The sequence below is a fragment of the Ictalurus furcatus genome, chromosome 2 (assembly GCF_023375685.1).
Source record: "Ictalurus furcatus strain D&B chromosome 2, Billie_1.0, whole genome shotgun sequence".
Lineage (NCBI taxonomy): Eukaryota > Metazoa > Chordata > Actinopteri > Siluriformes > Ictaluridae > Ictalurus > Ictalurus furcatus.
In genome coordinates, this window is record NC_071256.1 from 7,899,551 (window position 1) to 7,924,007 (window position 24,457).

Consider the following 24,457-nt stretch of genomic DNA (forward strand, 5'->3'; position numbering starts at 1 on the left):
ATGACAGCTCCGTGGATGCAACATGACATAAATCTCTTAAATTCAATCCTCATATTATGAGATAGGAGACAACAGATAGAGAGAGAGAGACAGGATAGACCAAAATGAACAGAGTGAGACAGGACAGCCGAGATAAACACAGTGTGATTGGATAGACCAAGATAAACAGAGTGAAAAAGGATAGCCTGAGATAAACAGTGAGACAGGATAGCCCAAGATAAACAGTGAGACAGGATAGCTGAAGATAAACAGTGAGACAGGATAGCCAGGGATAAACAGTGAGACAGGATAGCCGAAGATAAACAGTGAGACAGGATAGCCGAAGATAAACAGTGAGACAGGATAGCCAGGGATAAACAGTGAGACAGGATAGCCAGAGATAAACAGTGAGACAGGATAGACCGAGATAAACAGAGTGAGAAAGGATAGACCAAGATAAATAGTGAGACAGGATAGACCGAGATATTCAATTCAATTCAATTCAATTTTATTTGTATAGCGCTTTTTACAATAGACATTGTCTCAAAGCAGCTTTACAGAAACATATAAACATGTGCGAATTTATCCCAATTGAGCAAGCTGGTGGTGACGGTGGCGAGGAAAAACTCCCTAAGATAAACAGTGAGACAGGATAGACTGGGATAAACAGTGAGACAGGATAGACAGAGATAAATAGTGAGACAGGATAGGCCGAGATAAAGAGTGAGACAGGATAGGCCGAGATAAAGAGTGAGATAGGATAGACTGGGATAAACAGTGAGACAGGATAGTCAGACATAAACAGTGAGACAGGATAGACTGAGATAAACAGTGAGACAGGATAGACCGAGATAAAGAGTGAGACAGGATAGAACCTGGATAAAGAGTGAGATAGGATAGACTGAGATAAACAGTGAGACAGGATAGACCTAGATAAAGAGTGAGACAGGATAGACTGGGATAAACAGTGAGACAGGATAGAACCTGGATAAAGAGTGAGATAGGATAGACTGGGATAAACAGTGAGACAGGATAGAACCTGGATAAAGAGTGAGACAGGATATAACCTGGATAAAGAGTGAGATAGGATAGACTGAGATAAACAGTGAGACAGGATAGACCGAGATAAAGAGTGAGACAGGATAGAACCTGGATAAAGAGTGAGATAGGATAGACTGGGATAAACAGTGAGACAGGATAGCCGAAGATAAACAGTGAGACAGGATAGCCGAAGATAAACAGTGAGACAGGATAGCCAGGGATAAACAGTGAGACAGGATAGCCAGAGATAAACAGTGAGACAGGATAGACCGAGATAAACAGAGTGAGAAAGGATAGACCAAGATAAATAGTGAGACAGGATAGACCGAGATATTCAATTCAATTCAATTCAATTTTATTTGTATAGCGCTTTTTACAATAGACATTGTCTCAAAGCAGCTTTACAGAAACATATAAACATGTGCGAATTTATCCCAATTGAGCAAGCTGGTGGTGACGGTGGCGAGGAAAAACTCCCTAAGATAAACAGTGAGACAGGATAGACTGGGATAAACAGTGAGACAGGATAGACAGAGATAAATAGTGAGACAGGATAGGCCGAGATAAAGAGTGAGACAGGATAGGCCGAGATAAAGAGTGAGATAGGATAGACTGGGATAAACAGTGAGACAGGATAGTCAGACATAAACAGTGAGACAGGATAGACTGAGATAAACAGTGAGACAGGATAGACCGAGATAAAGAGTGAGACAGGATAGAACCTGGATAAAGAGTGAGATAGGATAGACTGAGATAAACAGTGAGACAGGATAGACCTAGATAAAGAGTGAGACAGGATAGACTGGGATAAACAGTGAGACAGGATAGAACCTGGATAAAGAGTGAGATAGGATAGACTGGGATAAACAGTGAGACAGGATAGAACCTGGATAAAGAGTGAGACAGGATATAACCTGGATAAAGAGTGAGATAGGATAGACTGAGATAAACAGTGAGACAGGATAGACCGAGATAAAGAGTGAGACAGGATAGAACCTGGATAAAGAGTGAGATAGGATAGACTGGGATAAACAGTGAGACAGGATAGAACCTGTATAAAGAGTGAGATAGGATAGACTGGGATAAACAGTGAGACAGGATAGAACCTGGATAAAGAGTGAGATAGGATAGACTGAGATAAACAGTTAGATAGGATAGAACCTGGATAAAGAGTGAGATAGGATAGACTGAGATAAACCGTTAGATAGGATAGAATAGGATAAACAGTGAGACAGTATAGACAGACATAAACAGTGAGACAGGATAGACTGGGACAAACAGTGAGACAGGATAGACTGGGACAAACAGTGAGACAGGACAGACCGGGAAAATATGTTAACTTGTTAATTAGATAAACAAACAAATGTTAATGTTAAAACATACTGTATAACAGCTACAGAAGCAAACTCTTATGCGGCTCAGAGATAAGATAAGGGTGAAAATAACCTCTTCTGCCTTTATTGATACAGAATGAGAGAACAAGGCAGGACTCTCTAGAGGCACAAAGGAAAAATGGGAGGAAAAGGACAAGAGCCAGGGGAGGAATAAAAGATGAGAGTGAATAAGATGATTGAGAGGCTACATGGATGCTTCCTGTGGGGCAGAGAGGTCAATCTATCAGTCACACAGAAACACACAGAGAGAGGGAGAGGGAGAGAAAGAGAGGGAGAGAGAGAGAGAGAGAGAGAGAGAGAGAGAGAGACTTGGTAATGAGGATTTTATAGACCTCTAAGTGGCTAATATGCAATAAAGTTGGTTCAAGGTCTATAAATATAATTCAATTAGCTGATCTCTGTTATAGTGCTATTATATTATGTGACTAAAGCTTCACTGCTCCTGTATCTTAAATGAAATGTGAAAATGTGGTGTGTTTGTTCTTTATGTTCAGACTTGCTGATATTTCCAAATATTCCCAGGCAGGGATTTATACGCTATTAGGTGAATGTAAGAGTGACAATGTGAGTGACAATGTAAGAGTGACAGTAGACCGATGGAGGACGATATCTTAGGAGAAATGTCACTCTCAATCTGTTTGTGTCAATCATTAACAAAAGCTGTTTTTTTCTCCACAGAAAATTGTTTCTTTGCTTCTCTTAATGTAAACATCCTTTCTCCAAACAACAACTATGCTACCATTATCAGCTGACTTATTGACAATGTCACTATGTTCGCTAAGATCTTTGTGTGCTACAGTGCCCTCCACTAATATTGGCACCCTTGGTAAATATGTTTTGTTGAGCTTCACAAAATGGGATGTGGCTAAAAGAAAATAGCAAAAGCATTGAAAATACCCATTATAACCATCAGGGCAATAATTAAGACATTCCAGTCAACTGGAAATGTTATGACTCAACCTGGAATTGGACGTGTGTCTATATAATCTCAACGCACTGTGAAGAGGATGGTTCGAGTGGCCAAAAAGTCTCCAAGGATCACAGTTGGAGAAGTGCAGAAGTTAGTTGGATTTAGCTGATTTTTTCAAATTTATTTAGCCAATTTTGTACTCGTAGGTATTGATAAAAGAAATCCAGTGCCTGAAATTGCATCTGGTGATGCTGCCATTGGTTGGGAAAATTTCACAACAAATATCAAACATGGTGAAGGGGAAGGAGCATCCTAATATTCTCAGGGACTCTAATGGAAAAAGCTACAAAGCCATAGCAAAGACCGTAAACATCCCAGTCAGTACAATCGGTTCGATAATATGCAACAACTGATCATCCCTGAACATGTGCACCATGAGAGATTTAAGTGAAAAGCCAACAGTCACTTGAAAAGAACTGCAGGACCTGAAAGCAGCAGGAACAATAGTTACACAATAAGCAATGAATTGCAGCTCAATCATCCACATCACAAATGTCTAACAGCATTGAGACAAATCAGGATGCTTTTGGAACAATATACTCTGGTCAGATGAAAAAAATAGAACTCTTTGGCTATAATTCAGCTCGTCATGGTTGAAAAAAGAAGGGTTGTGCATGTAATCCTAAGAACACCATATCCACAGTGAAGCATGGGGTTGGGAGCATCATAGGGCTGTTTCTCTGCAAACAGTACTGGGACATTACATGTTATTGAAGGAAAAATGAATGGAGTGATGTACCAAGACACATAAGAGGAGAATTTAATCTCATCCAAATCTCTGCCAAAAAATTTATCTGGCGAGAAGATAGACATTTCAAGAGACATCAGAGGAATCCTCGTACCCTCATAAATGTAATCCGATTTGAAGATGATTTGCACCACAAAATTGCACCACAATGCTGAGAAAATGTATTACTTTTTACTTTAGTCGCCTTGATGCTGTAATTATCAACAACAGCTTTGCAAAGTTTTTTGTTTTGTTTTACACTTTCACTAAATCTGGGTAGCACCTTGACAACAAATATAACCATGACAACCACAGAGCCAAAGCTGCACTGAGGTGAATAGTGGCTTCAAAAACACTTGTCACCATGCTACACTTTTCTCCTTCCTGTGTATGTAGTAAATGCCAGAGAGACTGTGTCTCCCTATAAGTGGATAATATTCTTTCATGACTTCAACACAAACTCCATGTTTTATGTAATACAAAGACCTGGTCGAGGTGAAGGGGAGCGACAGCTAGAGAAAGCGTGTGGGGGTAGACATGGAGAGAGTTCATATCTATTCATTGGAGTTGCTGGGGGTTTGCACAAAACATTCTCTGAATAACGGAGAGATTTTTATTTAGCCAAAAAAAAAAAAAAACCCACACACATCATAAGGGAATAAAAAGAGTTTTGCTGCTAATGCTGCTAAAGTGCATCACTTATTCTCTTTCTCAGAGATTTTTTTTGTGTCAACTTTTTATGTTACATCATCAACCACAACTAATCATCTCTGGATAGGTGCATCACATGACTTTCATAACTCACTCTCAGACTAATAATAATGAAGGTAAGAAAGAAGCGAGTAGTCACTTGAAAAGAGTTGCAGGATGACCTGAAAGCAGCAGGAACAACAGTTACACAGAGAACAATAAGCAATGAACTGCACCTCAATCACCTCACTAAACAAATCAGACAAATTGGGTCTCTTTTGGAACCAGTACCTCTGACTTCATCATCCCTTCTTCTGTAATTAAACACACCCACTGAGAAAGGCATCACTTCTGAAAATTATGCCTTCTACTCTCTCTCTCTCTCTCTCTCTCTCTCTCTCTCTCATATACACACACATTAGAATTAATTTTTATAATTTTTCCTGAAATTGGGTTTTGACAGCACTGTCACTGCCAAGTAATTTCACAACAAAGATAGATGCTTTCTGTGTGTGTGTGTGTGTGTGTGTGTGTTACCTGAGAGTCTAATGCACTGATCTCTACAACAAAAGGCTATTAACTCCCCCTTCTGGTTCATTTTTCCTATAATGGGGTGACTGACCTTAGCTTTAGGATGCTTTCATGCCTGTGTGCTTCAGTCCAGTTTATACAATGGTGTACTACAACATTCATACAAGCGATGCAAACAGCAATAAAAGTACACCTGTAAGTACTGACGCATAATATTCTGAGATCTGCAACTACAACAGAAGGAACTCATTGAAATGGTAAAGCAGAGTGAGCTGATTTGGTGGCACCTCCTGTAACATTGCTGCTGTTTGAAAGTAAAAAAAAGCTGCACTGATTCCTGATTAGAGCTTTAATGGTCCTGAATGAAAGTATAAATTCTTCTCACTGCCTCTTCAAAGCTTCTGGTTTTTCCTGATTAAAGTGTCACTGAGGTTCACACCACCAGTTCATCTGTAGCTGCACTACAATACATCCAGGCACAAATAAATGTTAACACACTCTTCCTTAGAAAAAAAAATCTGTGAATGTGTATGAGAAATGGCTGAAGTAATAATTCACTCACTCACTCACTCACACACACACACACACACACACACACACACACACACACACAGAGTTATGTCCTTTAATAGGACTCGGTGGAGCATTCACTGTGGCCATTGTGGCGTATCGATCTGATTCAGATCTCTGATATACTATTCCCTGTGGAGAGTAGTGCTATTGTTCTCTCTCACTCTCTCTCTCTCTCTCTCTCACACACACTCATGCTTGCCTTACCATTCTTGTGAGGACCTTCCACTGACAAAATTATTAATGTAGCTAATTAATGCCATGATTCAGCAAAATCGAATCCTAACCATATCATCAGTAACCAAAAGAAAACTGTTAGGAACTTTAAATGGGTTTTGTTTGTTTAAAAAAAGCATTTTTCTTCGTAGGGACTTCGTAATTGTATGTTGTTACTATATTTATTATTTTCACATATTTATACTTTACTTTTTGTTACTACTATTATTACTATTAGTATTACTAAAATCGAATACTTGTACTCTTACCTAATTACATTTCAAGATTCTTTTTATACCTTCAAAATACCCAAAAAGGTCTCATCTCCTCTCCAGCCAATGACTGTAACCCAATGGGCTCAGTATAACATCTCATCAAGTTCATCAGTGTAGGAAAAGAAACTATCAAGAATCATGCCAAATCATCATCTGTGTTGAGCTTCTTAAGCTACATGACGGGCATGCAACCCACACGCACAAAAACCGACATGCTCCTCGCACGACTGCTGCCCGAGTGCTGAATGGACAGCTCCGTTTCAGCACCCTGTGTGTTGTGGATAGCTTGGAAGCACACGGCTACAAGACAGGGCAGCAGAAGCCCACATGGCTGGCAGCCAATAAGTGGAGCGGCAGCTCCTCACCCTTCTGCAGACAATGGGAGAGTACAAAAGATGGAATAGATAACAGCGCCAAAGATGACACTCCCTGGCCACGCTGCACCCTTGGCCAATACCTGCTACCTGCGCCACGCTCTCTGGGTCCCACCTCGAGCCTACTCCAGCCCACTTGCCACTCCCCACTACGGGAAGACAGCGCCATGCACAGCCTGCACAGACATTCCTCACGCCCTCACCCTTCCCCCTTCCTTCATTTATTAAAATAAAATACACATTTTTTTCTTTAGTCCTTCCTCCTGAGTGTTTGTGTTCCTCCTGCCACAGCTTTGAGCTGCCACAATGATGTAGTTAGTGCTAGAGCTATCTGTGTGTATATGAAGATGGATAATCCACCGAACTTGAGAATGAGCGCCCTGTTCCTATCTCAGTAAAATGTTTCAGTATGCTGGAGTATGCAACAATATCGTTTAAAATGACACATCTTCTTTGGTTCCCTAGAAGGCATAAATGTAATTTATGAAAGCATTTTGAGGTAAGTTTTGCTATTTAGATTATCTAAGTCAATTGTTTGCCTGTTTTCTTCACTATAGCTAACAATAGCTAATATATTGGCTAGGCAGCAAGTCAAATTCTAGCTAATGGTAAATATAGGATATTTACATTCTATTTTACTTCTAATGAATTAATTAGGAAACTAGTCATGTATACGATCAGCAAACTTACAGACATTGAATGATTTTTTTTTCCAGGCAAAAGTATGTAGCTGCTTTAAAATGAAAATAACCTTCGGTTAATTTTGGTTTTGCTTAGTAATGAAAGTTAGTGTTTACATAATTTTAAATCTTCATTGAAAATGTATTTTTATTCTCTAGCTTTGAAAAGGTTTTTTAATAGGTTCAACAGGTTGTACATACATTGTGTTATGTGTTGACTCTGACAGTGATTTCTCTTCCCCGATGTCTCCTCTCCAATCCATTATATTCAGTCTGACAGGGCAGCACATCTCTGACAGATGAATGACACTCTGTTAGATTACTGGATTAAGAGATACACATGGATCTGACACCTGAAATCAGACACATTATGGATTACCGATCTCCAGAGCTATCCATCAAATAAGTGAGCTCATGGGTAATGAATTTGATTTTGTACTCAAGTTCAAAGTTAAATAATGAAATTTTGAAGACATTAAACAAAAAGCATCATTGAACTAAGATTTTCAAATAAAAAAACAATGCAACATTAATTATGATGTGTGTATTGCTGAAATATCGTCAATCATCATGATGGCACAATTAGTGATTTTTCTTGCATACAAACTGAGATAACTACATGAAACTTAAATAAATGAATAAAATGCAGCTTCTTAGCTGCAAGTCAATAGATGAATATGAATAAATTAATTGTGGACTCACTGCAGAAAACAATAACAAGAATGAACATCTACAGCAGTCATTGCTCAGTATTTGCATCCACCACTATGTGACACCTAAGTGAACCTCTAAATTGAGAATATATGGGACACAAAGAAAATGATTAAACACGGCCTTTTCTTGCAGTGACCCATGCCTTAAATTAAGGGCTTTTTAAAGGTCACCTAGTTAGATGTTTTTCACCAGGACCTCATCAGGTAAAAGTCAACCATCAACCTTTGGTGTGTTTGTCAAGTTGAAACATTTCACTGCACAAGCTGCATTGTTGCTCATAACCAACTATGAATGTATCCAAACATATCTATAGACTTCTATGTACAACCCTAATTCCAAAAAAGTTGGGAAATGTATGGAAAATGCTAATAAAAACAAAGAGGAGTGATTTGTAAATGTACTTTGACTTGTATTTAAAAAAAACAGCTGACGCAATTGTATAATCATAGTATATAAGGAGCCTCCAAAAAAGGCAGAGTCCTTCAAGAGCAAGGATGGGTCGAGACTCACCAATCTGCCAACAGATGCGTCCGCGAATAATCCAACACTTTGAGAACAACATTCCCCAAAGACAAATCAGCAGGATTTGGGGCATTTCACCTTCTACAGTGCACAATATAATTAAAAGATTCAAGGAATCCAGTCAAATCTCGGTGCGGGCAAGGCCGAAAACCACTTCTGAATGCATGTGATCTCCGATTCCTTAGACGTTACTGTTTTAAAAACCGTTATGAGTCTGTAATGGATATCCTGGCATGGGCTTGGGAATACTTTGGTAAACATTTGTTTATAGTATAACCAATATCAGTATAACCAATATCAGAGCTTTGAGTAAGTGGCCCATATCTGATACCATTCAAATACTGACATCCTCACAGTACGTATGTTAATCAGCCATTAACTGTAAACTCACAGCAGTAAATACGTTCATTACCCATCTAATATCATTCTAGCACTCAGTGCATCTCTGAAAATGACTTTGTCACATACATTTAATTTTGGTCGTTATTACACTTTTTCAGGACTTTTTCAGGCTGTTTGTGCCCCAAGTTTAGTGTGATTGGTGAACTGTGAAACCTGTTTTCAAACCAATCCCTGGTCCTTTTACAAATGGCAGTCTGGGGTTTGGTTGAAGCAGGCACAGTCCACATCAGGTGTGGAAGCTATCCATGCTCAGGGGTGCATGCTGCTCAGTGTGCATGCTGAGTAGCATTCAGCTTTTCACATTACTTCCTGTTTCTAGTTTTGTGCAGCAAGGCAGAAAGTTATTATGGTTAAGACATTGGGCTACTAATCCCAGCACCACCAGTGCTGAAACTGTTGGTTTCTTGAAACTGTTGGCTCCTTAACCTCAACTGCTTAACTGCTTCCTGTCTCAATTGTACTTCGCTTTGGATAAAAGCATCAGCCAAATGAGGTAAATGTACAGATTTGACCTTTGTGGTAGGAGCACTTGCGCTGAGAAGACAGTGAAAAACCCACATCTTGTACCAGCCTGAATGACTACCAATCTTCTTATACAAGATAGCTTCCTCATTTGTAGGTATACCTGGACGATGGCATGCTTGAATGTTGGTACCACAGGAAAATAATAATATAAGAAAACAGCAAACAGATAAACTTAGCACCTACCATTCTGCAAACCTGTGTGCACAAAAGTGATATATGGAATTGCTCAATAAAGGCATGGTTTGGAAGATATTCTTCTCTGTGAACGCAAACCTGTACCCACAAACAAACCCAGAATCAATCCATGATTAAAGAGAGTATGAAAACAATGTTGTAGCAAGTGTGAAAACAGCCTTAGACAACAACATGTTCCACCACTCACTCAGGATTGGACTGATTGGACGATAAATGTATTCCAAGCAGGAATCTAACATTTTATTTTAGAGAAATTTGATAGAAATTTTACTTTATACAAATTAAAACAAGTTAGCACTTTTAACAATAGACATTCTCACGAAGCAGCTTTACAGAAATATGGGTGAAGATTTAAATTCCCAATGAGCAATCCAGAGGCGACAGCAGCAGGAAGAACTCCCTGAGATGACATGAAGAAGAAACCTTGAAAGAAATTGAACTCAAAAAGGAACTCTTTTGGGGGAAAAGGCTAAATGTATTGAAAGGATGTTTCAGTATGATCAATAAGAGTCCTGTACTGTCTTTATGATTACAGCAGCAGCAGCTCTTAGGTACAAATGTACAGAATCCTTTTTGAATTTTCTACTTCATCTTGGACACTGATTTTAACATTTATGAAATATAAGGGACATGGGTCTTCCATGGGTCTTTAGGTTAGTGTATGAATCTGTCCTATATTCGTGCCGTGTTTATTTCCTGTAACTGCTGCTTGTGGGAGAATGTGGACATTTTGTCAACTGTAAAAAAAAAAAAAAAATGAATTTCTCAAGATCACTCTCTGTGATTCTTCGGCCCAAACAAACTCATGATAGAATTTCAATCCTCTGCAGAACATGCCATCATCCCAGGGGCATCCCAGGGGTCTTTATTTTACTGCTCGTGTATGCGGAAAAAATGGGGAGAAAGAACAAGGGAGAGGATGTAATAAATATTTAAGACTTAGGGCCTTAACTTCATGTCAATAAGAAACTGACACCAAGCCTGCAGTGCTATATTACATTCATGCATTTAAATAACTATATTATTGGAATGATGAACAAACTCAGTATTTCTGACTCTCAGCAGTAGGGAGGTGTTTCAGGACATGGAAAATACTGGAAAGGGCCACATGTGAAACCCATGTGAACACTAAAATATCTCTCCTCAGTTCTCTCGCTCAAATTAACTTTCTTACACACAAGTAACTGAAGACCTCTTCTGAATATACATAAGTTTTTTTGAAACTTATATACAGACGTGACATATATGTCCATATTTTGTAATATACCCAATTGTTATTCTTTTACTTTAGGTGTCCACAATTTACAAGAAGCTTATCATTAGTTTGGCATGAATACACCATTGCAGTGCTGCAGTGTTAAAGAAAAGCTTCTTATAAAATGCTTTTACAACATCCAGCTTGCCTAAGATCTCTGACATAAACCTGACGTTATAACAATATGGTTTTGGGCTTTTATAACAGCTCAGATTTGTGACACAATTAATTGATTTCAGCCCACTGATTTTATTAAAGCCCTGTGACACATCATTTTTGAGCAAAGACAAACAGGATTAGTTACCCTATTTTCTACAACGTGTGCTAATCACACAAAAATAATTCACATAGATCTTTTTAATATGTTTAGCAATTTTTTTTTAGATGTTTTTCTGAGCTGAAGCACTGGAAACTTTCTGAGCTCTGAGTACAACAGCACAAGGCCAGCAATTCTTTCACAAGGAACAGGTTTATTTTATTTTATCTGTGACAGCAAAATGACTGTTTTAGAAGGTGTATTGTTGTTTTTACATTTTACAATAAAATTGTGGACAAAACTTCTACATAACAACTGGAATTATACCGCAAAGTTTTAAACAGATATTAGATTCTCCAAGGAAGCACTGGTGATGTGTCCAAATTTCAATATCAACTTCAGTATTTACAACATATTAAACAGCTAAACATTTAGATCAAAATGGTGAAGTGAAGTAAGAAGTATACAACACATATATGAAATCTTTTTTTACTATAACATCTGCATATTACCATAACACACACACACATATACACACATACACACACACACACACACACACACACACACACACACACATTGAAAAACAGACATAAAAAGCTAACACATGGGATGCTTAGGCAGAAAAGCACAAAGTGACAGGACTATGCTAAATCCTGTGTGTTGCTTCGCATACACACACACTCATACATTATTCATTCAGATTTCAAGTATGGCGCAAGGATTAAGCCGTGCTAGCAGAAAGCCCTAAAGCTCTTCCATGCTTGTGGAGCTCCACAGCCATTGAAGTCTGCAAAGCTCATAGTAATGATGCCTCAACATGCCAGAGTAATTTAAACTGTCCCTGCTCCTGCAATAACTATATATTGCTGATTTAGATATTGGGCCTAATTTATCAAGCTGGATACAAACTTTTTTATTCATAAATTGTTCATACTAGCATTTACCCAAGAAATTTAGTATTCATGAAACTCCAGTCATTTGGGGGGGAGTTTACATCCTAGTCGCGCTTCTGATCGTGTGTAAATTTATGCATAAGAAGACCAATGTAAACATAATAATGATAATGAGTCTTTATTGGTCACATATACGGTAGAGCACAGTGAAATTGTTTTCTTCTCATACCCCAGCCTGTCAGGAAGCTGGGGTCAGAGTGCAGGGTCAGCCATGATACAGCACCCCTGGAGCAGAGAGGGTTAAGGGCCTTGCTCAAGGGCCCAACAGTGGCAGCTTGGCAGTGCTGGGGCTTGAATCCCTGACCTTCCGATCAGTAACCCAGAGCCTTAACTGCTAAGCCACCACAGCCCCCACATTTACATAATGTAATGTAAATGTAATTAAAAAATCGATGGGCTTCAAATCATATAAATCGTGATGATTTACAGACTACACTTTCAAGTTTAATATGGCTTGTGTATATGGCATTATCTAAAGCAATCTTAAACATGAAAAGAAATTAAGGAAGCAAGGCAACAAAAGTCGATAAATTAAGACAAATAAGAACATTTAATCATAATCATAATCAAGATCATTTAATTGGGAATGCTGTTGTATGAAAGGAGGAAGGGCTGCAATGACTTGGGTGGTGTATAGGTTGCTTCCGTTTGTTATGCCATAATCTTTTAATGCTGTGCAACACTTTATTAAACTCAGCGCCAAGTGACTGATAAGTACCCAATCTGGTATGTCTCAAGATGCAATTTGCTGTATACTCCATGGTATGCTGCTTGCCATTATGAACTGGTGTGCGAGAAATTTCTGGCCGACCATCTCTGAGACTCTTACTTTGCTTTGAAAAAAAAAAGCGTTTTCCTTGCAGACTTTGTCTCAAACCTGGTTGTGTCTGTAGATAAAGCATTAATCGTCGGAGACTTTAATATTCATTTTGATAACCTGGAAGACCCTCTAAGATTAGCGGTTGTGTCCATCTTAGATTCAGTAGGGATTAATCAGAACGTAATCGGGCCTACTCATAATGGTGGTCACACTCTTGACCTCATACTAACATACGGACTAAGTATAGAAAATATTATCATTCTTCCGCAGTCTGAAGTTGTCTCAGACCATTATCTTATCTCGTTCATAATACGAATTGATCATAATATTTCCACCTCGCCTCGCTACCGCGTAAAACGTACCTACACATCAGCTACTGCACCGAGCTTCATAAATAACCTCGCAGAAACATCAATTAGATTTGGATCACCGTCAGATCACATAGAACTCGATCAGGCGACTGAAAGCTTGGAGTCAACACTCCGCTACACGCTAGATAGAGTGGCTCCACTCAAAAGGAAAATAATTAGAGAAAAAAAATTAGCACCCTGGTATAACGATCAAACGCGAACCTTAAAATAGACAACTCGACAATTAGAACGTAAATGGCGTCAAACCAAACTGGTGATATTTCAAACAGCATGGAAGGAGAGCCTACTGAAATATAGGAAATCTCTTGGCGATGCTAGAAAAATCTATTTCTCCACCTTAATAGGAGACAACAAAAACAATTCTAGATTCCTTTTCAACACAGTAGCAAAATTAACTAGGAATAAAACCACTACAGAGAGAAACACTCAATCATTACATAGCAGTGAAGATTTCATGAAATTTTTCATCGATAAGGTTGAAAATATTAGACGTGAAATACAGGCCATTAAATTAAAACCGGACAGTACTGTAACAAACCCATTACATGACAATGTAGCAATATCAGATCAATGTTTAGAGTATTTTGCTTCGCTTAGAGAGACCGAACTAGCTACATTAATCTCTTCAGCCAATTCATCAACTTGCATACTAGATCCCGTACCTACATGTTTGTTTAAACAGATTTGTCCAGGAGTAATTGAACCACTTCTAAATATAATCAATTCTTCCCTAAGCACTGGCTATGTACCTAAATCACTTAAATTAGCAGTTATTAAACCCTTGATTAAAAAACCTGATCTTGACCCGTCTCAATTGTCCAGCTATAGACCAATATCAAATCTCCCCTTCATCTCTAAGATTTTAGAAAAGGTTGTAGCTAAGCAGTTATGCTCGTACTTAGATAGGAATAACATTCATGAAATGTATCAGTCAGGGTTTAGACCTCATCATAGCACAGAGACAGCATTAGTTAAAGTAGTAAATGACCTTCTACTGACCTACGATCAGGGTTGTGTCTCTCTGCTTGTGTTACTCGACCTTAGTGCAGCTTTTGATACTATAGATCACACTATTCTCCTTGATAGATTAGAAAATGTTGTTGGTATTAAGGGAACAGTCCTCTCCTGGCTCAGGTCTTATCTGACCGATCGTTATCAGTTCGTAGATGTAAATGGTGAATTCTCCATGCGTACTGAGGTTACTTTTGGAGTTCCACAGGGTTCTGTTTTAGGCCCACTGCTCTTTACTTTATATATGCTACCCCTAGGTCAAATTATTCGTAAACATGGAATTAGCTTCCACTGTTATGCTGATGATACACAGTTGTATGTTTCAGCGAAGCCAGAGGACAGACAGAAGCTTAGTAAAGCTGAGGATTGTGTAAAGGACATTAGACATTGGATGTTAACTAACTTCCTTCTACTTAATTCTGATAAAACAGAAATACTTTTATTAGGCCCACGTGTAGCTAGAAGTAATCTTTCTGATCACATGGTTACTCTGGATGGTCTTTCTGTTTCATCATGTGCAGCAGTTAAAGACCTTGGAGTGATTATTGACTCCAGCCTATCATTTGATGCTCATGTAGATAATATTACTAGGATAGCCTTCTTTCATCTCAGAAATATTTCTAAAATAAGAAACATCACTACATGATGTGGAAATACTAGTTCATGCATTCGTCACCTCTAGATTAGATTACTGTAATGCCTTACTGTCTGGATGTTCCAGTAGGAATATAAATAAGCTCCAGTTAGTCCAGAATGCAGCTGCTAGAGTCCTAACTAGAACTAGAAGGTACGACCATATCACACCGATATTATCAATACTGCATTGGCTCCCAGTAAAATCTCGCATTAACTATAAAATACTTTTATAACCTATAAAGCACTAAATGGTCTCGTGCCACAATATCTAAGCGACCTTTTGGTTTTATATAATCCGCCACGCCTACTTAGATCAAAAGATGCAGGCTATTTGACGGTACCTCGAATAGTGAAGGCTACAGCAGGGGGAAGAGCTTTCTCTTATAGAGCCCCACAGTTATGGAACAGTCTTCCTATTAGTGTTCGGGACTCAGACACAGTCTCAGTGTTTAAGTCTAGGCTTAAAACGTATTTGTTTACTCAAGCCTCCCCTGACTAGATTCTGTTCTACTACTTCGCAGTCATAATTATCTTTTTTCTCCCTCTCTCCTTTCCCCGAGCCCCACATGAATTTATGGAGATACTAGAGATCCAGATCCTTTCTGCCTCTGGATGGAGCTCAAATCTTCTCTAATTCCAGACTGCTGGGACTACGGCTGCTCCTAAGGCCATACAGACTTCATATAAATCCATAATGAACTTTTTCACACTATCTGTTGTTACCCAGATGAGGATGGGTTCCCTTCTGAGTCGGGTTCCTCTCAAGGTTTCTTCCTCTTAAAACATCTTAGGGAGTTTTTCCTTGCCACCGTCGCCACTCAGTGGCTTGCTCAGTTGGGATAAATTCGCACCTTTAATATCTGTATACCATGCTGATATTTCTGTAAAGCTGCTTTGAGACAATGTCTATTGTAAAAAGCGCTATACAAATAAAATTGAATTGAAAAATTGAACTTGTGTAATGCAAATATTTACACACAGTGATTGGTCTTTAAAGACAATGGTGATCAATGATAGGTCATTGGAACAATGGTGGCCAGTGATAGCTCAGTGGGAACAATGGTGGCCAGTGATTGGTCTGGCATTTCTCAACCAACTATAAGCCGTATAATTACACATCTTAAAAGCATTCATATTGCCCACATTTCCAAAAAAAAAAGCAGCAAAAATATATATATGCAAAAAATCAGGAATTTTTCTAAATCTAATTAGGGCAATAGAATGCACATGTAGCCATAAAATCTATTTTAAAAATTTAAAAACAAAGAGAAAAAGTTTATTTCTTAGACAAATCATTCATAAAAGTGCCAAATAAACAACTTTAGTTTTGTAACAGTAGCTCTCCTTCACTTTCACTTTGGCATGCTCCATTTTGACTGCTACTGGGCTTTTTAAAGGGAAGTTGTTTACCGTATATGGCGATTCGGGGGCATATCTTTATGCAAATGAGTGTGGCCAAGCAAGAGCACAGCACTTCAATGTGCATTGCATATAGCTGTGAGTGCATGTGTGATAAATGCCAATTTCTACAGTGATGTTTGAAAGTTTGTGAATTTTCTATATTTCTGCATAAATTTGACCTAAAACATCATCAGATTTTCACACAAGTCCTAAACGTAGACAAGGAGAACCCAGTTAAACAAATGAGATAAAAGTATTATACTTGGTCATTTATTTAATAAGGAAAATGATCCACCCTGCGATGGATTGGCACCCTGTCCAGGGTGTACCCCGCCTCGTGCCCGATGCTCCCTGGGATAGGCTCCAGGTTTCCCCGTGACCCTGAAGGAAGGATAAGTGGTATAGAAGATGGATGGATGGATGGATGGAAAACGATCCAATATTACATACCTGTGAGTGGCAAAAGAAGTTGAACTATCATTTTTGGACTAGCAGTTAATCTGAAGGTGAAATTAGAGTCAGGTGTTTTCAAAAAATGGAATTATAATCAGGTGCGAGTGAGCACCCTGTTTTATATAAAGAACAGGGTTCTATCAAAGTCTGATCTGTTGTTGAGTGCTGTTTGTTTACCTTTGTATGTATATAGAACAGGAAAGGAATAGAATACACACTGAAATTATAAAGATGTGTCACGTAACAACAGTATGTCTTCATTTCAATCAGTATCACATTTATCTCCTCCATGTTCCTGGTGTGTCTCCTTGGGCTCGATTATTAATTACTATGGAAACAAGATGTGTGAATGGTGCACTTGTAAGGTGTTACTTCAATACAGTGCTGTGAAAAAGTATTTGATTTCAGGCAACCCGAGTAAACATAAAATACAGTTTTTAAATGATAATGTTATTTATTGGATCAAAAAAGCTATCCAATACCAACTGGGCCTGTATGAAAATGTATTTGATCTGTATTTACTAATTCCTCAAATCTTTGAAACTGCATTCATAATGGAGTGAAGCTGGACTAGATGCAACCAGGCCTGATTACTGCAAACTCTGTTCAGTCAAAATGATGAGGAAGAAAGTGATTGAAATACATCAGTCTGGGAAGGGTTACAAAGCTATTTCAAAGGCTCCGGGACAACAAAGGACCACAGTGAGCACCAAGGACAACATCAAAGGACCTACAGGCCTCTCTTGCATCAATAAAGATCACTCTTCATGACACTATTAGAAAGACACTGGGCAAAAATGGCACCCATGGTGGTGGAAGTGTGATGGTGTGGGGATGCTTTGCTCCTTCAGGTTCTGGGCAGCTAGCAATAATTTGGGGAAACATGAATTCTGCTCTCTAATAAAAAATCCTAAAGGAGAATGTCCAGTCTTCAGTTTGGAAGTTGAAACTCAAGCGCAACTGGAATATGCAGCAAGACAATGATCCAAAGCATAGGAGTAAGTCCACCTCTGAATAGCTCAAAAAAAGCAAAATCAAAGTTTTGGAATAGCCTAGTCAAAGTCCTGTCTTAAACCTATTGAGATGCTGTGGTAGAACCTTAAACGGGCAGTTCATGCTTGAAAACCCTCCAGTGTGGCTGAACTAAAGCAATGCTACAAAAAGAGTTTTTCACATTAATAATAGGTGTTGGATAACATTTTTTGTTTCAATAAAATAAATAAATAAATACAAACTGCATTGTGTTTTTACTCAGGTTGCCTCTGTTTTATGTTGTATTTAGTTTGAAGATCTAAAACTATTTATTATGAGATGTACAAAAAACAGAAGCACTGTATTCACAGCACTGTATGTACAAAATATATGTACAAAAAGCGTCTGGATTACGCATGTAACCCTGTTCCCTGAGAAGGGAACAAGACGTCGCGTTTAACATAACACTATGGTAGCACCTCTCGCGTGCGACCGGCATCTGAAGCTTGTGTAAAATCATGCCTATTTATAGGCCTGCCATGATCAGGTGACGTGGCAATTAACCGTGTCGCGTGATATAAATATGGCACCTGTGAACCATGCCATCAGCCTCCATTATCTGAAGCGTAGACGCAATTCACACGTCTGCCCTGGCAGGACAAAGCTACGCAATGTCTCGTTCCCTTCTCAGGGAACAGGGTTACATGTGTAACCCAGACGTTCCCTTTCAAAGGGAACTTCGACGTTGCGTTTAGCATATCACTATGGGAACGAGAATACCCACTCCATCATACCAAGGGTACGGCCTGTTCAAAATGACCCAAGCCCGAGGGTCACTGCAAAACACTTGAGCCCGGGGTGGAATGAATATCCAGGCTGTAATAATGAATGAATGTGTGCGGAGAAGACCACCCTGTGGCAGCACACGCATCCTGTAAGGATACCTCTTTGGACAAAGCCTTCGCGGAGGCAACCGCCCTAGTGGAATGAGCCCTTATGCCCAGAGGCGTAATAAGACCGCGCGCCTCAAAAGCAATAGAGATTGCTTCCACTCTCCAATTAGAGATGTGTTGCTTTGACACAGCATCACCTCTACTGTCGCTGCCAAAGCAGACCAGCAGCTGCTCCGACTTACGCCGCTGGCCGGAGCGGTGGACGTAAGTACAGAGAGCTTTTACTGGACACAGCAGGTGCATTCTCTCTTGTTCCAGTGTTGGGAATAGAGGAGGGCAGAAAGCCTGCAACACCACAGGGTGGACAGCCGATGTAGGCACTTTTGGAATATAATCCAGCATAGGATACAGGAAGGCCTTGGCTAATCCAGGGGCAAAGTCAAGGCAGGAAGGGGCAACAGAGAGCTTGTAGATCTCCTACTCGCTTGAGAGATGTCAGGGCCAGCAGAAGAGCTACTTTTAGAGTCAGAAGCTTCTCAGAGGCTGACTCTAAGGGCTCAACAGAACTTCCAGGACCACAGAAAGGATCCAGGAAGGTATGCGCGGCCTGCAGATGGGCCTCAGCCGCCTGACACCATGCATGAACCTCGAAGTTAGAGGATGTTGCCCCACAGAGGCTCTATCAACAGGGGCGTGGCTGGCCAAAATGGCGGCCACGTAAACCCTAATTGTAGAATGAGCCCACCCCGCTGAGAAATTTTCTTGTAAGAACTCCAGGACTGCGCAGTTCACTGGGTCTACAGTGGATCCCTGTGGATGGGAATCTCCCAAGGAGTGCCATCTAGCAGGGATATTATCTCTGAGAACCATATTCGAGCTGGCCACTAAGGTGCTACTAGCAGCAGACATAGACTGTCTTGGAGAACTCTCATTAGAACTTGTGGGAGCAGAGCGATCGGGGGAAAAGCATACAGATGTGACCTCAGCCACATGTGCACCATGGTGTCCAGCCCTAATTGTGTGGGAGGAGTGAGGGCGAACCACAATGGGCTGTGTGTTGTCTCCTCGGAGGCGAACACATGCAGTCCCACTTGGCCAAACCTCGCCATTTGGACTCCACCACTTGTGGATGGAGCCACAAATTCCTGGGTCTCAGCCCCTGCCTCAACAGGATGTCTGCCCCCATATTCCCAGAATGTACATTGCACTCACTGACAAACTTTCCTTCTGCCCAGAGAAGAATTAGTTGCGCCTGCCTGAACAGGGGGCGGAGACATAATTCTCCCTGGTGGTCAATATATGAGACCACCGGTGTGTTCTCTGTAAACACATGGTGACCTCTCAAATGAGGAAGAAGGAATTTCAGTGCTAGAAATATGGCCCACATTTCTAGGCAATTTATATGCCGCTCCAGATGAGGGCCACTCCAGAGACCGTGAGCTGGACAGCTGTCTAAGACTGCACTCCAGCCCGTGAGGGAGGTGTCTGTCATTACCGTCTTGCGCTAAGGAGACACCCCTAGAATGTGACCCAAGGCCAGAAACCGGGGACACTCAAATTCTCAGAGTACATAGGCATCGCCGCATGACACTGATTATTCTCAGAGGTTTCGTCCTTTAATGAAACCCCCAACTTCTCAGCCACCACTGAACGGTCTCCTTTGCAATAGGTCCATAAGCACCAGTAGTCTCCCAAGATCCAGCTTTATCTTGCTCAGTGTTGATAGGATTGACCCTACACATGTTGGGGATAGAAACGCCCTCATCGTAGTAGAATCCTTATTAACCCCTTGAAAAGTGGTCCACTGCACTGGGGAAAGCATACTTTTCTGAGGTTCAACCTGAGCCCCAAGCCCTTCATGTGGGTGAGAAAAACATCTCAATGTTGAACCGCCAGTTCCCTGGATCGTGCTAGAATTAACAAGTCGTCCAGGTAGTTTAGTACACGGATGCTCTGGAGTCACAATGGAGACAGAGTGACATCCATGCACTTTGTGAAGGTGCGAGGGGATAAAGCTAGCGATATTTCAATGTGGAAATATGCACCTTTTAGATCTATCGTCACAAACCAGTTGTCAAACCTGTGTCCACAAACCAGTCGTCAAACCTGAATCTGTGGAACGATAAGTTTGGGCGTAAGCATCTTGAACCTGTATGTCTGAAGAGTACAGTTCAGTGACGCAGATCTAAAATTGGCCGCATAGTCCTATTTTTTGCAGACCAGGAAATAACGGCTGTAAAAACCTCCCTCCCTCAGGGAACGGGGTACATATTCTATGGCCCCTTTGTCCAAGAGGGATCTTACTTCCTGCGCTAACGTGGGGCTCTGGTCTGTGCTGACTACTGTGGTGAGCACACCTCTGAACCGGATGGGTCGAGCTCTAAACTGGACCCGGTAACCCTTTTCTACGGTAGACAGAACCCATGGAGACACAGTTGGCAGTAGTTTCCATGCTGCCAGATGGTCTTTTAGTGACGTTAACTATTCCACATTCTATTGGAGGGAAAGCATCAGATTTTCGTTGCCCTGTGACAGCTCGCTGACCAGAGAACACTGAAAACTTGGGAAACTTGAAAACTGTAGGGCCTTGGCTAGGGGAGGCCCTACAGTAGCATTGTGGGCTAACTGCCCTAACAACCTCATGTCCCCTGATACGTCCCTCCACAGCCCCTCAGGACCACTCTTCTTTGCCTGCTTGGCCTTTATGACCATTCTCAGATCAGGCCTAGGTTCCCCTGGCTGTATGTGGGGGTTGGCGGGCTGCCATACTCACCTTCTGTGTCTCCCTCGCCCTAGTGCTGGCCCGGGCTCCACTCATGGATGACCGGGTGAACTCGACACAACAGGGAAGGAACTGGCTGAATGCCACCATATGTCGAGCTCACTCAGCAGGTCTGCTTGGTAGGCCTGCAACACGGTCATTGTCTACAGTGACCCACAAGCAAGACTACTACTGCATAGGCCTTGCCCAACAATGCCACGGTGGCCATACACGGTGGCTTGGATGGCAAAGCCGGCCCCCTTAATTACCTGCCGTCAATGGAGAGAGGTAGCTCGCAAGCGCCTCCTCCACCTTCAGCATAGCTGAATAGCCATGCAGTTCATTCCCCACAATGGCCGAATAATCCAACATCGTGGGGTTATAAGTACGGCTTATGCATGGTTTTCCCTCAGAAGCCTGATATTGTCATGCACTTCTGGAAGAAAGGGGAGTTTTCTGCAGTGTAAGGGGATTTACTTTCACTGGGGTTAAAAAGGCTCATCCAGCCTTAGTAATCACTTCAAGCAGCTCTTTATATGCTGCTCTCAGGTTTTAGCACATCCTTCTGGCTCCTCGGAGTCAGAGAGGAATTATTGCTATTATTTTCGTGTGTGATTTTTCCCCCCCTCTTTTTTTCCCTTTTAGCTTTCCATAGCGGAAGGAGGAGTTGCGACGCGAGCTCCAAAATCCCGCAGAGAGCCGAACCCGGAAGACAGAGCAAGAGATAGAGCAGCGCTCGTCTCTGGCTCTTCTTCCAGATCCATAAGAGATCCCCCGGACCTGAGACGAATAGCTGCCTCGGCAGCGGCCGGCCCAGATCTGCGAGGCTCTGAAACCCAAGAAGAGTGCTTCCGAGAAGAGTGCGAGTCGCGAGCCGAGCTGCTTAATGTAGACATTACCATGCGCAGCCTCTCAAGGCTGCCATCGCATGCCACATCCCTAGACACTTCACCCAGAAAGTGTGCACTATTCCCCGTGATGAAACGGGAGCAAGCCGTAACACACTTCCTGAATTCTCTCACTCATATTTTCTCTCTCGCTCATTCCTTTTTTTTCTTATCTTTTTTTAAAGGGATAGAAAAGTTCTGAGATTTTGAGAAAAGATAGAGAGGAAATTAAGTGTCTTTTTGTTTCTTTACACGACCAACCGACATGCAGTCTTTCGCTGAAGATAATAAGGCTGATGGCGCGGTTCACAGGTGCCATATTTATATCATGCAACGCGCTTAATTGCCGCATCACCTGATCATGGCAGGCCTATAAATAGGCATGATTTTACACAAGCTTCAGATGCCGGTCGTGCGCGAGAGGTGCTCCCATAGTGTTATGCTAAATGCAACGTCTCGTTCCCTTTGAAAGGGAACTCATTTATCTTTGGGAGCCACTTCATCCCATGCAGGAGTCTATCCCAGTAAGGAAGAAGGAATACACCCTGGATAGGACACCAGTCCATTGCAGGGCACACACACACACAGCTAGGGGAAATCTAGCCTCACCAAACCACTAGCATGTTTTGGAAGGTGGGAGGAAACTGGAGAACCTAAAGGAAAGCCACAAAGACAGTAACCAAAGCTCAAGATCCAACAGGAGATCATGGTTCTGTATGCTACTCACTGCACCACCATGCCACCCAAAAGAAAACCTATTTCTATTAACACAATGCAGGAATTCAATTATCACTTTCTAGTAATAAATCAGATTAGTCTATACATTAGTCTATAATTTATGAACCATTGCCAGTCGCAATATTCTGAGGTGAGTGTATGTATTTCGACAAGGTTGGATAATTACAGTTAAGAGGAACATTTAACACAAATCAGACGTAATACAAATACAAATACATTTGGGGGGGAGGGTCAACACTAGGGTTTGTTCCCCAGACATGCTCCCATTCAATGACAGTTGATGGAGTGTTCACTTCATGTTCATGTAAAGAGCCAAACAAAACCCAGTCAATCACCCTGACTGCACTGACAGACAAAATTGGAAACGTCTGGAGTTTATCTTTTATTACAGCATAATCATTGTTGGAGCCAAAAGGGAACAGAATGATAATTAACCAGGAAAAAATTGTACACGAGTATTCAACCAAAGATCTAAATATTTGTATTAATGAGTTACATGGTTAAAGATTCTGATGGGAGTCTAAATTATAATTGAAGGCAGGAACACTTAGAAATTCTATAAAATAACCCAAATGAAACTGTTCTACATATTCAAATTGACCATGAAGAGCAGTAAACCTAAGCCATGTCAATTTTTTGCATGATCATACTTTGATATTAAAACTATTATCTCAGGTACACTGTTAAGAAAGTTTGATAATGAAATCAGCTGGTAAACATTAGTTCAAGTATCTTGAAGATCTTCCCACAGTTCATATAGAGACTTTGACTATCACACCTGTTTCTATTTAAAACAGTCTCCATTATGGATTGTTTTGGTTTTTTTTTAAATAAGAAAAGTTTCTATTCCTATACTAGACACACAGAGACATGGGCAGAACATGCCAAACTCTACACAGAGAGAAACCCAAGCTCAGGATCAAACTGGGGACCCTGGAGTTGTGAGGTGGCAACATTTCTCTGTAATTGTTAAGAAAATAAACTTTGTGCATTCCATGTCAATTCAGACAAAATTCCTGAAGATGTCTTGTTGTATGTTTCAGATTTTCTTAATTCTTTTTTCATTTGTTGTGAAAAATATATTTTCTAATTGAAAAAAGTCTTATCTGGGGAGCCATGTTTACGATTTAATATCTCCAGAAATATTATTTCCAGCCTCATGATATTTGACAGACATATAGACAAACCTGATTTCTACCTGTGTAAATGCTCAGAAATTACAACAAAAAGCCATTTTTACAG

General features: G+C 40.6%; 1 protein-coding gene across 1 annotated transcript in view; it reads right to left on the reverse strand.

Annotated features, from left to right (window-relative positions):
* Nucleotides 1–6,466: 6,466 nt before the first annotated feature.
* LOC128620985 (sterile alpha motif domain-containing protein 5-like) overlaps nt 6,467–24,457 on the reverse strand; it is a 304,140-nt gene continuing 286,149 nt past the window's right edge. The window contains exon 2 of the mRNA XM_053646434.1: nt 6,467–7,739. Within this exon, the coding sequence (XP_053502409.1) occupies nt 7,716–7,739 (24 nt within the window). The 3' untranslated portion in view covers nt 6,467–7,715. The remainder of the gene's footprint in view (nt 7,740–24,457) is intronic.